General features: G+C 39.4%; 1 protein-coding gene across 1 annotated transcript; it reads right to left on the reverse strand.

Annotated features, from left to right (window-relative positions):
* Positions 1-769: 769 nt before the first annotated feature.
* eif6 (eukaryotic translation initiation factor 6) lies at positions 770-11,408 on the reverse strand. The gene is made up of 7 exons (XM_071541879.1): positions 11,362-11,408; positions 10,894-11,030; positions 8,611-8,696; positions 7,188-7,363; positions 5,375-5,551; positions 4,548-4,732; positions 770-2,411 (listed from the first exon to the last, which is right to left on the reverse strand). The coding sequence occupies exons 2-7, from the start codon at positions 10,998-11,000 to the stop codon at positions 2,402-2,404; spliced, it is 741 nt and encodes a 246-aa protein (XP_071397980.1). The 5' UTR covers positions 11,001-11,030; positions 11,362-11,408; the 3' UTR covers positions 770-2,401.
* Between the last annotated feature and the right edge of the window lie 1,184 nt (positions 11,409-12,592).

The following is a 12,592-nucleotide window of genomic DNA, read 5'->3' on the forward strand; positions in this document are numbered from 1 at the left end:
AGAAATAAACCCTAAATGCACCCGAAGCTCGTCTTTTCCAACACACCGATTGCTCGTAAAGAGACATGTCGGTAAAAAGTCTTCAGAAGTTTTCAGATCATGGATGAACTGAAAATTAAACATTTATAACTACAGACTGTCAATATGTTGAAAAAGACATGCTTTGGGTGCTTTTAGGGTTTATTTTGGACAGTGCACTGGTCCTACAGGACTGTATTGGAGAGTCATGCATCCAGACAAGCCAGACATTGATAGCTCTATTATAGTGAAGCAATTGACAAGATTTGGTCATAACTGATTGGTATGATGGAACAGGGTCCAGGTCAAAAATGTCCGTGGTTATGTTTTAACAGTGTAAAGGAACTTCAAAAGGACACAAAACCTAAATCTAGGTAACAAGTAGCTTATGCTGATGCTTCATAGTGGATCTAATTGCATTTAGCATGCCAACTTCATCAACCTAGCTCACACACACCTTTCAAATGGGCTTTGTCAATCATGTCATTTGGCAGCAGAGGGCGCTACAGACCACCAGTCACTTGTGTTTCAAAGCAGAAGAGCAGGTTAACTGGATAAGGTTTCATTACATGCAATCAATATAGGCCATTGATAAAAATCAAACTAATGTAACAACTATGATGCAGCAATTCAACCAAGACAATAATCTGTAAATGTGTCTGTAAAAATTCTCATCATTTTTTCTTTTAGATCCCTTGACATAATCTGAAAATAACATGAAACAAAGAGCAGACAGATACAGAAACTGGGTGATTCAGTTTTATTATACAAGACAGAGGCCAGAGGAGACGCATCCTCGCCTCCTAAACCTCAACCATGTTAAGAGTTCGCCAGGCAAGGCTTGATTTGTTACAGTTGGCAATGACACAAAACGACAGAAGTAAAAAATATTATCCTACATTTTCCACTTCGCACAATTCCCAAACTGTGTTTCATCTCACACAGCTTGGAGAGCATCTCTCTCCTGTTACATCTGTTGATTTGTTTTTTAAAAACCTGACATTCGACATTCAATTCAACGTTTTTCTTGATGTTCTTCCTCTCTTTACAGAGAAGTCTATGTAAGCCTTACATACAATACAGACAATTAAATCACACACTGCCTCCATATATTATTATTGTCAGTGTGCTGGACACTCCAATATCAGACCTTGTCAGGTGATTTCAGACTCAAAAAGGAAAGTTTATCAGTCATTGTATTCAGAGGAAGTATCACTGTAAAAGAGCAGCAGCTGAATGTCTAACATGCTACATGCATGTCCTAAGCCTTCAATAATTTCCAAATTTTTAAGCACATCTTTTTAAATTCAAGCTCAATCTTTCCCTCTTACAGCTAAATCGACAAATGCATTAGTGTGTTACAGAGTTTCGCGCTCACCGCCTCAGGTCTGAAAGCATCGGACAAAAGTTGACTTGGCTTGTTGACTCGAGTGTGAAGATGACAATATACTTTTTGCAATTTTTCAAGGGCCGATGTAGATGGGAATCACTTGCAGCTGCAGGCGGCAAAGTGAGACACAGGATCAAAAAATCTATTCAAATGTTTCCCGGCTGATTGTGAGCGATTAAAGCGACAAAGTTACGACAACTTCTCGGGTATTGTCTCGCATCAGAGTTGCCCAAAAAGTTGCCCCCATGCCTTTAGGGAAGTGATTCTGTCAAACCAATGTCCAGCTTCCCATTCATCTGTCTCACAGGCTGCCACTGACAGAGTTTAGATATACAGGTCGTCTGTCATCGGCAGCCTGCGGTCACGGTGACTGAACTGACACAGGCACAGAAATAAATCTGATTTTCAATTATTTTTGGCACGGCCATGATCTTCCTCTGGCTGTCCAAACAGGGAGAAACAACATTAAATCTCATTTCTACCTGTTTGGAAAGGAGGGGAGGGGAGGGGGGTGTCACATTTCAGTTCCTGTGTGAATGCAGTCTCAGACAGCAGGTTGCTTTTCACTTGCACCATTTTCCATCCCCAGTTAAAACTGCAGCTGAACCTAATCACCTAAACTCTTAAGCTTCTCTGAAAACTGTCGCTCTTTAAAAAAAAATGATGTCTGATTATCTCCAATCCCAGTCAGAACAGGAATCAGCTGTTACACCTGGTTATCTTGTAAAATAAAGTGTGAAAAATGTAACATTTGTTTTGCGAGGTCACTGGAGGAAAGCGTTCTAAACTTGAAACTGAATGCTTAACGAAGAGGGACACAAAATGGCCGCGGATGGGAGCTGCGGCGTCCAGTGAAAGTAACCGGTCGGGTGTGGATGTGGAAGGAGGCGTTTGATGTAAGAAAATTAAGGTCCAGCAGCTTGTTGGCTTCGTCTCCAGAGACCAGACGCAGCGGAGCAGAACTCCTCCACGGCGGGAAACTGGAGAGACGGCTTATGTCAGGCTGGGGAGAGGGAAGAGAGAAGAGAGACGAGAGAAGAGCAAAGAGAGAGGAGTGAGAAGAGAGGAGAAGAGAGAGGAGAGAAGAGTGTTAAAGTCACGAGGAAACAGTATTTCGATTAGGGGAGCAAACCGGCATTCGAGTAAACGAGTACTAAAAAAATGCTAATCGAAAATCATTTTGTAGACATAAAACAATGTCTAGGAGCAATATATTTCTACTCATTAAAGACCCCATGATTCTGTGTATTGATGTATTTCCGAATTAAAGAGAAAGTCAGGCTGAGAAGCGTCAGTGGGAGGGGCTTATTTGAATATCGCGGGAAGTGGGCGTGTCAACGTCAAACCGGCTCTGATAATAATAATAATAATAATAAACTTTATTTATAGAGCACTTTTTTTTAACACAAGTTACAAAGTGCTTTACAAGATTAAAACAAATTACAATAAAATGAAATGAGAGTAAAAGAGAAACCACACAATTTAAAAATCAAACTGATCAAACGAAGCAGCCAGAAACACTCCTGCAGACTAGACTAAAACAGCGGGGGGGGGGGGATAATTCCAACGGTTATCATTTCATTTCATTGGATGACATTTTTGTATCCGCCCCCCCCCCCCGAGCGCAGGATGAGTCATCAACAGAAACGTAGTGGAAAGAGACGCTTTGGATATAAAATTTCTAGAAACCTTTTTTTTTTTTCCAGTAGCATCGGCAAAAAGGTAAAAAAAAAAGAATAAGTTATTTTTCATTTCATGGGATCTTTTTTTTTTTTTACTGGAATAGCTGTCTGTGACATTACTTTAAACAGCAGAAAGAACACACCGATTACAGCGGGAAAAAGAACAGAACGATGAGTATGAACATGTTGGAGCATCTATTTGATTAGAAAAAATGTTGATTTCTTGCATCCCTAATTTCGATGTTACGCGACATATTTGTGGTTGGAACAGGATGGTGGGCAGGACAGCGAGTGTGTGTGTATGTAGATTGTAGCTACACTGTGTACTGAGTGATTTAAAAGTGGACAGATTGTAGTGTGTGTGTGTGTGTGTGAGGTGTGTACAGTGAATGTGTGTGTGTATGTATAAAATAAATTACATCTAGACAGAGTGTGGTGAGGTTATAAAATGGACAGATTGTGGTGGCTAGTGTGTGTGTGTGTGTGTGTGTGTGTGTGTGTGTGGGTGTGTGTGTAACTGCAGAGACAGCTTATGTCAGGCTGTGAGAAAGGAGAAAGCATCACAAATGGTAATTTTATACAGTGTGTGTGTGTGTGTGGGCATGTAAGTGAGAGAGTGAGTGTGTTATGAATAAGTAGTGATGAGTCAGCTCATCACGCAAGTCTTGCTAAGGTTGGGTGTTACGATCATTTTTGCATGTGTGTGTGTGTATGCGGGTCAAATAGTTGTTTCAAATAATTCTTAAGTGTTTTCAGCTGCTTCAACTTCCAGATGTTTGAGGTTTGACAAATCTGACAATTCAGTGTCACAATGTGAAGATAATCAGAGGAAAGTGTCCCAAAGTTAATTTAGTAACCTTTCTAGATTCGATTACATGAAACTTGAATGATCCAGATAACAGATAACAGGATGCAGTAAAGGAAAATAGGATCTAAATAAGAATAGAGCGAATGGGCGTAGTAGACATAATGCAGCCAATAATTTCATAGTTTTTCATATATATTTATATATATTTAGATTTTTTATATTTAGAGCTTGTATGTAGGGGATGCAAAATTACCAGAATCTACTGAGAAAAAGAAAATCAAAGTAAAATATGAAAAAGTATGTACATAAACAGTATATATACACATTATGAAAATAAATGAAAAGATAGAGATAAAAGATTGACAACTTTTGTTATATGCAACATTTTTTTATATGCAATATATATATAAAAAAAATAGGGAAAATATGAGAATATGAAAAAATTGGTGAATTTGGGATTTTTTGCCTGACATAATCTCAAATGACCTGAAGCAGTAAACCCCACCCATCTGGTACTCCAAGAAGGGTAAAACAAAATGTAAGGAATAATTTGACGACACTGCCTAACCCCTGTGTGTGTGTGTGTGTGTGTGTGTGTGTGTGTGTGTGTGTGTGTGTGTGTGTGTGTGTGTGTGTGTGACCAGCTCACCTGTCGATCAGCGAGTCCCTCATGCTGGTGGCGATGGCGGAGGGCTGCGCCGCGTCGCTCAGCCTGAACACGCTCTCGATGACGGACAGCTCGGTGCTGGTGGTGTCCAGGCCGCAGAACGCGCACCAGTCGTTGACCACCATCCCCGCCGCGATCACCTCGCTTCCCCGGTTCACTGTACCGGCCTGAGGAGGGGGAGGGGGAGGGGGAGGGGGAGGAGGGGGGAGGGGGGAGGGGGGAGGGGGAGGGGGAGGGGGAGGGGTTAATTAACAGGCACACTAGTTTCTGCTGCAGTTCACAGCCTCTTTTTTTTTTTTTTTTACCAAATTTTTATTAATTTTCAACAAAAAACTGCAGACATACAATCAGTTAAAAAGGTAAACATAACATAGCAGAAATATGTGCAAAAGAGGTTGACATTTTATACTAAGTTCAGCTTAGAAAAAAATAAATAAATAAATAAAAATAACAAATTAAAAATAGTAATAGACAGAAATTAAAATAAATAAATTATACAATTCTAATAATAATAATATTGGCAAAATAAAAATGTATACATAAAGATGTACATGTGCAAATACATACACACATAAACTACATACTCACACACACACACACACACACCCAGTTCACAGCCTCTTAAAGTAATATATTTCTACTCTCTACTGCTGGCTGATACAACACACTACCGATTCAACCTATATCCAGAACAGACAGAGAAAAGAAAATCTCAAACTGCATCCACAGAAAATCCAAGCTCAACAGAGTATTATTTTCCATTTATCCACACACACACACACACACACTCTCCCCCTCCTGTCACTCACCACTAGAGGGACCTGCAGCAGCGACGACAGCTCGTCCTGGTCCTCTATGGAGGTCTTGGGGTGGACCAGGCCTCCCTGGTTACTGAAGGCGCAGTAGGAGCCGACCAGCACCTGCTCCGCCACCGTCTGACGGAAAACCTCCACCTTCAGCGTGTCGGCCAGGATCTCCTCTGTCTCCTGAGAGAGAGAGAGAGAGGAGAGAGAGAGGAGAGAGAGAGGAGAGAGAGAGGAGAGAGAGAAGAGAGAGAGAAGAGAGAGAGGGGGGAAGAGAGAGAGCATGTGTTAAAGTTTGGGATGTCAATGGTTAACCGTAAATCGGTTAACCACCAAGAATATTTTTGACCGGTTACGCACGTCGGTCTATAGGTTAATTTGCATACACACTCCGCTCAACTAGCGGTCTGAGCAGGGCTGCCAACTCTCACGCATTGACCAAGAGACTCACGCAATTGACACTTTTCACAAGCTCTCACACCACAAGTCCATTTTCTCATGCAGTGAAAAACAAATTCATAACTGATAACATTGTGGCGCGAAAAGAGACACTGACAGCAGGACAGACGAGACAGAGCAGCAGAGAGTTATTCAGACCATTGGGGGAAAGTGTGAAATATACACGAATCTATTATATTGTAATTTATTCCCATGCATGCTGCTCAGAGTAATCAGGACATCAGCGTCTCTCCCTCTCCTCTCGCGCCGTGCGCACATAGGCAGGAGTGAGTGAGTTGCTATGGTTACGGGGACGCTCTGCGCCTCTGTTGCTCTGAAACTTTCTCGTGGTTCCCAATAATAGGTTTTTAGGTTAGTATGCCTATGCAAAATCATGAATGTAAGTACCTCAATGCTGAAATCTAGTAATATAACATAATATAAAAAGCTCATTGAGTCAATGGAGCGCCGGACTAAAAGGAAAGCGCCACTTTCTTGTATTTCACGTCATTAAGTGTTTTTTCTTAAAAATTAACCGGTTAGTTACCGGTTAATGGGTGTCGGCCTATCGAAAGCAAAATCAACGGAAACTGACATCCCTAGTTAAAGTGATGTTGAACTTTGGCAGCACCTTGGGAGGATGATAAAACCCCAAAATCGGCGATTCTCTATTATCTGTTGCTCCAGTAGAGGAGACTGGAGAATTGTGTTTTTTTTCTCTCTCACTTCCTTTATGTTTATTAAACTTTTCAGTTTGAACAAGTGTAACCAATAAAATGAAGAAAATACTACGTTTACCAATAATTGTAAAATAGACGAAAAAAGTGAGAGACTCTTTTTTTTAGGGCTGCAACTAACGATTATTTTCATTGTCGATTATTTTCTAGATTAATCGATTAGTTGTTTGGTCTATAAAATGTCAGAAAATGGTGAAAAATGTGGATCAGTGTTTCCCAAAGCCCAAGATGACGTCCTCAAATGTCTTGTTTTGTCCACAACCCAAAGATATTCAGTTTACTGTCATAGAGGAGTAAAGAAACCAGAAAATATTCACATTTAAGAAGCTGGAATCAGAGAATTTTTACTTATTTTTCTTAAAAAATTACTCAAACCGATTATCAAAACAGTTGGCGATTAATTTAATAGTTGACAACTATTCGATTATTCGTTGCAGCTCTACTTTTTTTTATATCTTTGCAGAATCTGCTTTGTCAAAGTCCTGTCTCCCACCTCCCACGCCTCCCTATATGTCATCAGCACTGTCCAGACAGACAGCTCTCACTGAAAATGAACTGAAATGAACGCACACAGACAGACAGGACGGATCAGTGTGGCCGTCGGCTAAAATGTAAAAGCGTCCCTGTGCGCTCGGCCCTCTCACCCTGTCCAGGTCGGGGTGCACCAGCGCTACGTAGTCGTTGCAGGCGATGACGTTGCCGAGGGCGGAGAGCCGCTCCTCCACTCTCTGGATCTTCACTTTCTCCGGCAGGCAGTTTCTGATGTGCTGCAGCTCCTGGTCTGTGGTGTTGTTCGGCACCAGCAGGCCGTGCCGGTTGCCTGGTCACAGAACAGACAGGAGCAATCGATCAGGGATGAGATCAGGAGCACGAGAGAGTGTGTGAGTGTCAGCGCTGGGTAGGGCTGGGCGATATGGACCAAAAATCATATCTCGGTATTTTTAGGCTGAATGGCGATACACGATATATATCTCGGTATTTTCTACGAAGTGGGCTAAATGTTCAGTTGTACGTAGGGCTGGGCGATATGGACAAAATCAAATATCATCATATATTTTTGACCAAATACCTCGATATCGATATTGCGACAATATTGTAGGGATGACTACTGGTGCTTTCACAAAATATTTACACAATGAGATTTTTGATAAATAATCATCAGTAATGTGGATATAATGACTAAGTGGGTAAAGGCAAATAATAGAACAGCTAGAACAGTCTGGTAAGTTCAGAAAATGACATCACTTTACTGTAATGCAGCCTTTAAAACCAGGAAAAGACAACACTTATGCCATATCACGATAGTACGATATCCAAAATCTAAGACGATATCTAGTCTCATATCACGATATCGATATAATATCGATATATTGCCCAGCCCTAGTGCTAGGGTCAATTCATGAACGAACTCATCGATTCCAATTCAACTGAGGAACTGGAATTTTAAAAAACCTACAGGAAACTGAATTGGAATTTCAGGAAGTTTAGTTTAATTCAATGAAATTCTGTGAAATTCCATGTTTTGTTTTGTTCTTTTCTTACCAAATATCTGAGATTACACATAGTGTTATAAATAATCAATACTGATGTTATAGGAACCTTTCAGGTGGTATTTAATGTAAAGAATGGGGCACTTTTAAGGTAACAAAATCAGAAAAATCCAGATGAATATAACGTATGAACTAGCTATGTAAACAACTGAGAAAACTGTGAACCGTCTTTCAAAGATAGAGCTTGTGTTTCATGTGCGGCAGACAGTTCCTCCCGCTCTCTTGTGTTGTTGAGGAAAAGAGAGAAGAGTGAGAGAAGTGGAGAAAAGTTAAGAGACCTGAGAATTGAAAGAAAAGGAAAAGTGAGAAAAGAAGGAAGAGAGAAAGAAAGCATGGGATGAAAGAAGGGTGCTGCAACAGAACAACAAGCGATGATGATTTCCTTGGAGAAATGATGATGAAGGTGGAAAGAGACCTGGGAATCGTGTGTGTGTGTGTGTGTGTGTGTGTGTGTGTGTGTGTGTGTGTGTGTGTGTGTGTGTGTGTGTGTGTGTGTGTGTTCCAGTGTTATACTCACCCACACACATCCTCCCTATGATGCGACAGCCTGCTATGGAGGCGTGAACCACTGGGATGTTTTCTGACAGTTCCCCTTCAAACACACTGCAGTCACACACACACACACACACACACACACACACACACCCTGTTAGTTAACATGGAAAACAAGTTACTGTTTAACTGTCTACTGTCGGCTGAACTAGACCAAAGAGGATCATACTGGTGTTATATTGACTTTGTTGCCTCTCTCCAGACACCAGCAATGACTTCACCTTCAATATTATTGTTTATCGTCTTTCAGTGGAATCATAGTGTCAGAAGTCAGAATCAGCTTTATTGGCCAAGTATGTACACATACAAGGAATTTGACTCGGTTTTTTCATTGCTCACAATGTACTTACACAGAATAAATATACAGCTAAAAACAAGAACAAAATAGACAGAGGTAAACCTAAACATCTAACTACTATGTACAAATATGCATATATATAAAAAAAAAAGTATAAAAAAGTAAAAAAAAGTATAGAAAGTAGATATATATATACACATATGTAACAACAGTGGGACAGTAGTGCAATGTTGCAGAGTGCAAAGATGCTGGAATAAATGTTGGAATAAATATTATATATACACAAGTCAGCTATTGTACAGATGATGATGATGATGATGGGGGAGGAGGAGCAGGAGGAAAAATAATGTGATGATATGATGATTTGGGGAAATTGTGACGCACAATTCTGCTGTTTAAATTGATTAAACTGATAACAAGCAAATTTTTAAACTTTTGAGCTTAAAACTCAGAGTCCTGAAACATTTTAAGGAATATTATCAGAACATTTCTGTTTTGTTTGGCACCACACCTAACATTACCATTCGGTTCGATTGGATGAACACTGAAGGTCCCGTATTGTGGAAAATGGGATTTCCCTTGCCTCTTTGATTATAAAGGAGTTGGTTTGACTCTTATCTTAACACAGATCAGGTGGAGGTGAGCAGTGCAAATCAATTCTAAAAGTTGAGATTTAATTTAAATAAAGTGCTGCTTGGTGGATAATTTATGTGCCTAATTTATTAGAAGATCCTAATAATTCCTAAAATGTCTCTCAAGTCATTTACTATCAGGTATGTATGTTTGGTGTGACGTTGTCTCCATACAGTAGAACACAGCATGTATTGTCTCTAATTCTGCCTGAGTGTGATGATGATGCAGCTAGGTGAGTGATTTGTGTGAAAGATCATCGCTCAGAGTTTCCACTAGCCTGATATTCAGACTGAATGGCCATTTTGTTATCACTCCATTATTCTATGAATCGCTGTATCATTTTTCATCATTTCTACAGGCGTGGAAAATACTATTTTACAAATTCCATGACTTTTCCAGGTTTTCCAGAAGTGTGGGAACCAGAATCCTTTTACTGTGGCATCACCACAGTACCCATGACCACAGTAACACTTCCTCTTAATAAATAATAATTCAATACTGTCTACACTTGCGTGGAACTTTATTGCAACGTTTTGATCATAAGACAGTGTGTAGGATTATATTTCTGTCTCAGTATCTATCTTTTTGGTTTTTGTCCTACTCACCTGTCACTTAAATTATAATAATAAACTTTATTTGTATGGCACTTTTCAACAACAAGTTTACAAAGTGCTTCACAGCAGAAAATACACAGTGCAAATACAAATTAGAATAATTACAATGCAATTAAGAAATAGAAACATAGACAAAAGACAATGAATAAAAAATCTTAAGAATAAGTAAATTAATAAAAGCATAAAGAAATAAAGAGAAACTCTAATTAAAAGTCATTTTATAAAAATTAGTTTTTAAAAGAGGACACTGAGGTAGCTTGTCTGATTCTCAGTGGGAGGTTATTCCACGGTTGTGGAGCCCTTAAAGACTTTTAGCGGTGCAAAAATATTTTTTTCTTTATCCTCAATAATAACTGCAATGTGTGAGCCACTGCTGACATGTTGCCAGGACAATTTCAGACACTCCCGCGACATGTTGCTTCAACTAAAGAGCCTAGGTGTGTTATGTTATAAGACTGGCCTGACAGATACATGTTATCCTTTCTCTGGGCTAGTGATGAGTGTCGTTATAGCTGACATACCGTGGCACACATCAAGTCATCTCAGGACAGATTGCACTTGGATGACATCAGCCAGGCCACCTCAGGTTGAGTTACTGTTAGCTTAGCCTACATGCTACACTGGTTGAACCAAATACAGCCGCCTATATCAAAATTAACCTGTCGCACAACATGCCGACACGTATAAAAAGTCCTTATCTCACCTGTAGAAGTTTTCTGAGCCGCCGATAGCCACCAGGCAGTATGTGTTGGTCAGCTTGGCGAAGCAGCCGATCTCGTTGTTTTTCTCAAACGATGCTCTCACAGCCATGGCGACTGATATGTGAAGTTACTGTTGATCCTGAGACGGGAGAAAATATTTCATTCAACTGAGTGGAGTTTACAGTCAGAGCTTCTGGTAATGAGGCAGGCAGTTAGCTTGTTAGTTAGCTAACTGTCTAAGTTTAACGGCTGTGACAGTTGAGTCCAGCAGCCGGGCTAGCTGGCTGCTAGCTAGCTTAGAAGAGTTTCCAGAAGTTTATTAGCGGCTCTTTAGCGACCAGAGAGCAAAACAAAACAGATACAGAGACCGTCTGGCTTCTATTTCATCGACAGACAACTGCGGTTTAACTAACAACTAAATCAGATCAATAATGGTTTCTCAAACGTTTTAAATAAGAGATAGATTGTACCTGAGCAAGTTTCGTGGCCTCTCAACATGCGTGATTCCCGACAGATTGACCCCACGTGTTCACTTCCGCTTCGGGGTTAACGTGATGACGTAGCACGTACTGTAATTGACACAGTTCTGGATCCATTGAAAGTAAAGCGTCTAAAAAAGGATCCATTGTAAGAGCTGTCAGATAAGCTCATTCATAAATGTTGAACCTCCGAACACTACTTTAGAAAATACTTAAGGAAATATAAAAAAAAAAAAAAATAGAATAAATAGTAACATAAATAATACATAATATATAATAATAATATATAATATAAAAAAATATTAATTATGTATATTCTGTAATATCCTCATGGAAACAGTTACCCATTTATTTTTGGTGTTGTGAATATACTCTGGTAGTAGATGTATGTGGTTTTTATCATTAGCCATCTATTTGCTGATTTTGTGCTTGAAAACTTATTACTTAATTCCTAATTAATCTCATTAGTTTACAATCAAAATACTATTTTCATAAATCTAAAAGTACAAACAGAAAATAGATCAGTGGTATTTCCTGTCTTCTATAGAAAACCCATTAAGATTCACCCTCTGTTCAAAACAACAGGATTGTGAAATCAGTTGCACTCTTGTACTCTTTGATACTCTTTGTATATTTTCAATAAACACAGGCTGGTTTGCTGTGTGTGTTGCTCCATGACATTTAGCTGGAGGAGGCACGTGTGTTTTTCTTCTCCTCAGCCAATGAGATGTTTGCTGCTGAATTGCAACAAAAAAGATAACGTGTGTTGGGATTACTGTGGCAGAACCTTGTTTGTTTTACTGTGTTTATAACTCCATTATTCTATTCTATTCTATTCTATACACTTCTGTTCTGTTCTGTTCTATGCATCATTACATTTAATTTCAGCAACTCTTCTGTCCTATTCTACCTTATTCTGTTCTACATGCATGCATGTTTTTGCATGCTCAACTCCTATTCTATTCTATTCTATTCAGTTCTATTCTATACACCTCTATTCTATACACTTCTATTATGTTATATTCTATGCATCATTACATTTAATTTCAGCAACTCTTCTGTCCTGTTCCACCCTTTTCTGCTCTATGTGCATGCATGTTTTCGTATGACCTATTCTATTCTATTCTATTCTATTCTATTCTAATAAATGACACATTCTGTTAAATTCTCATTATCTATATGTTATATTTCTAAATCTGCCTGTTTCCATGCTGCTTCCTGA

This window comes from Centroberyx affinis, unplaced genomic scaffold (assembly GCF_046629955.1).
Source record: "Centroberyx affinis isolate AG114_WGS23_722 - 3 ecotype Tasmania unplaced genomic scaffold, CSIRO-AGI_Caff_v1 ptg003966l_1, whole genome shotgun sequence".
Lineage (NCBI taxonomy): Eukaryota > Metazoa > Chordata > Actinopteri > Beryciformes > Berycidae > Centroberyx > Centroberyx affinis.

Bases quoted from the DNA above. Each gene is read 5' to 3' on its own strand.
- eif6 (XM_071541879.1), bottom strand. From the start codon at position 11,000: ATGGCTGTGAGAGCATCGTTTGAGAAAAACAACGAGATCGGCTGCTTC. The intron at 7,364-8,610 runs GTGAGTATAACA...TTCTGTGACCAG, and splicing joins CATAGGGAGGATGTGTGTGG to GCAACCGGCACGGCCTGCTG. The intron at 5,552-7,187 runs GTGAGAGGGCCG...TCTCTCTCTCAG, and splicing joins TGCACCCCGACCTGGACAGG to GAGACAGAGGAGATCCTGGC.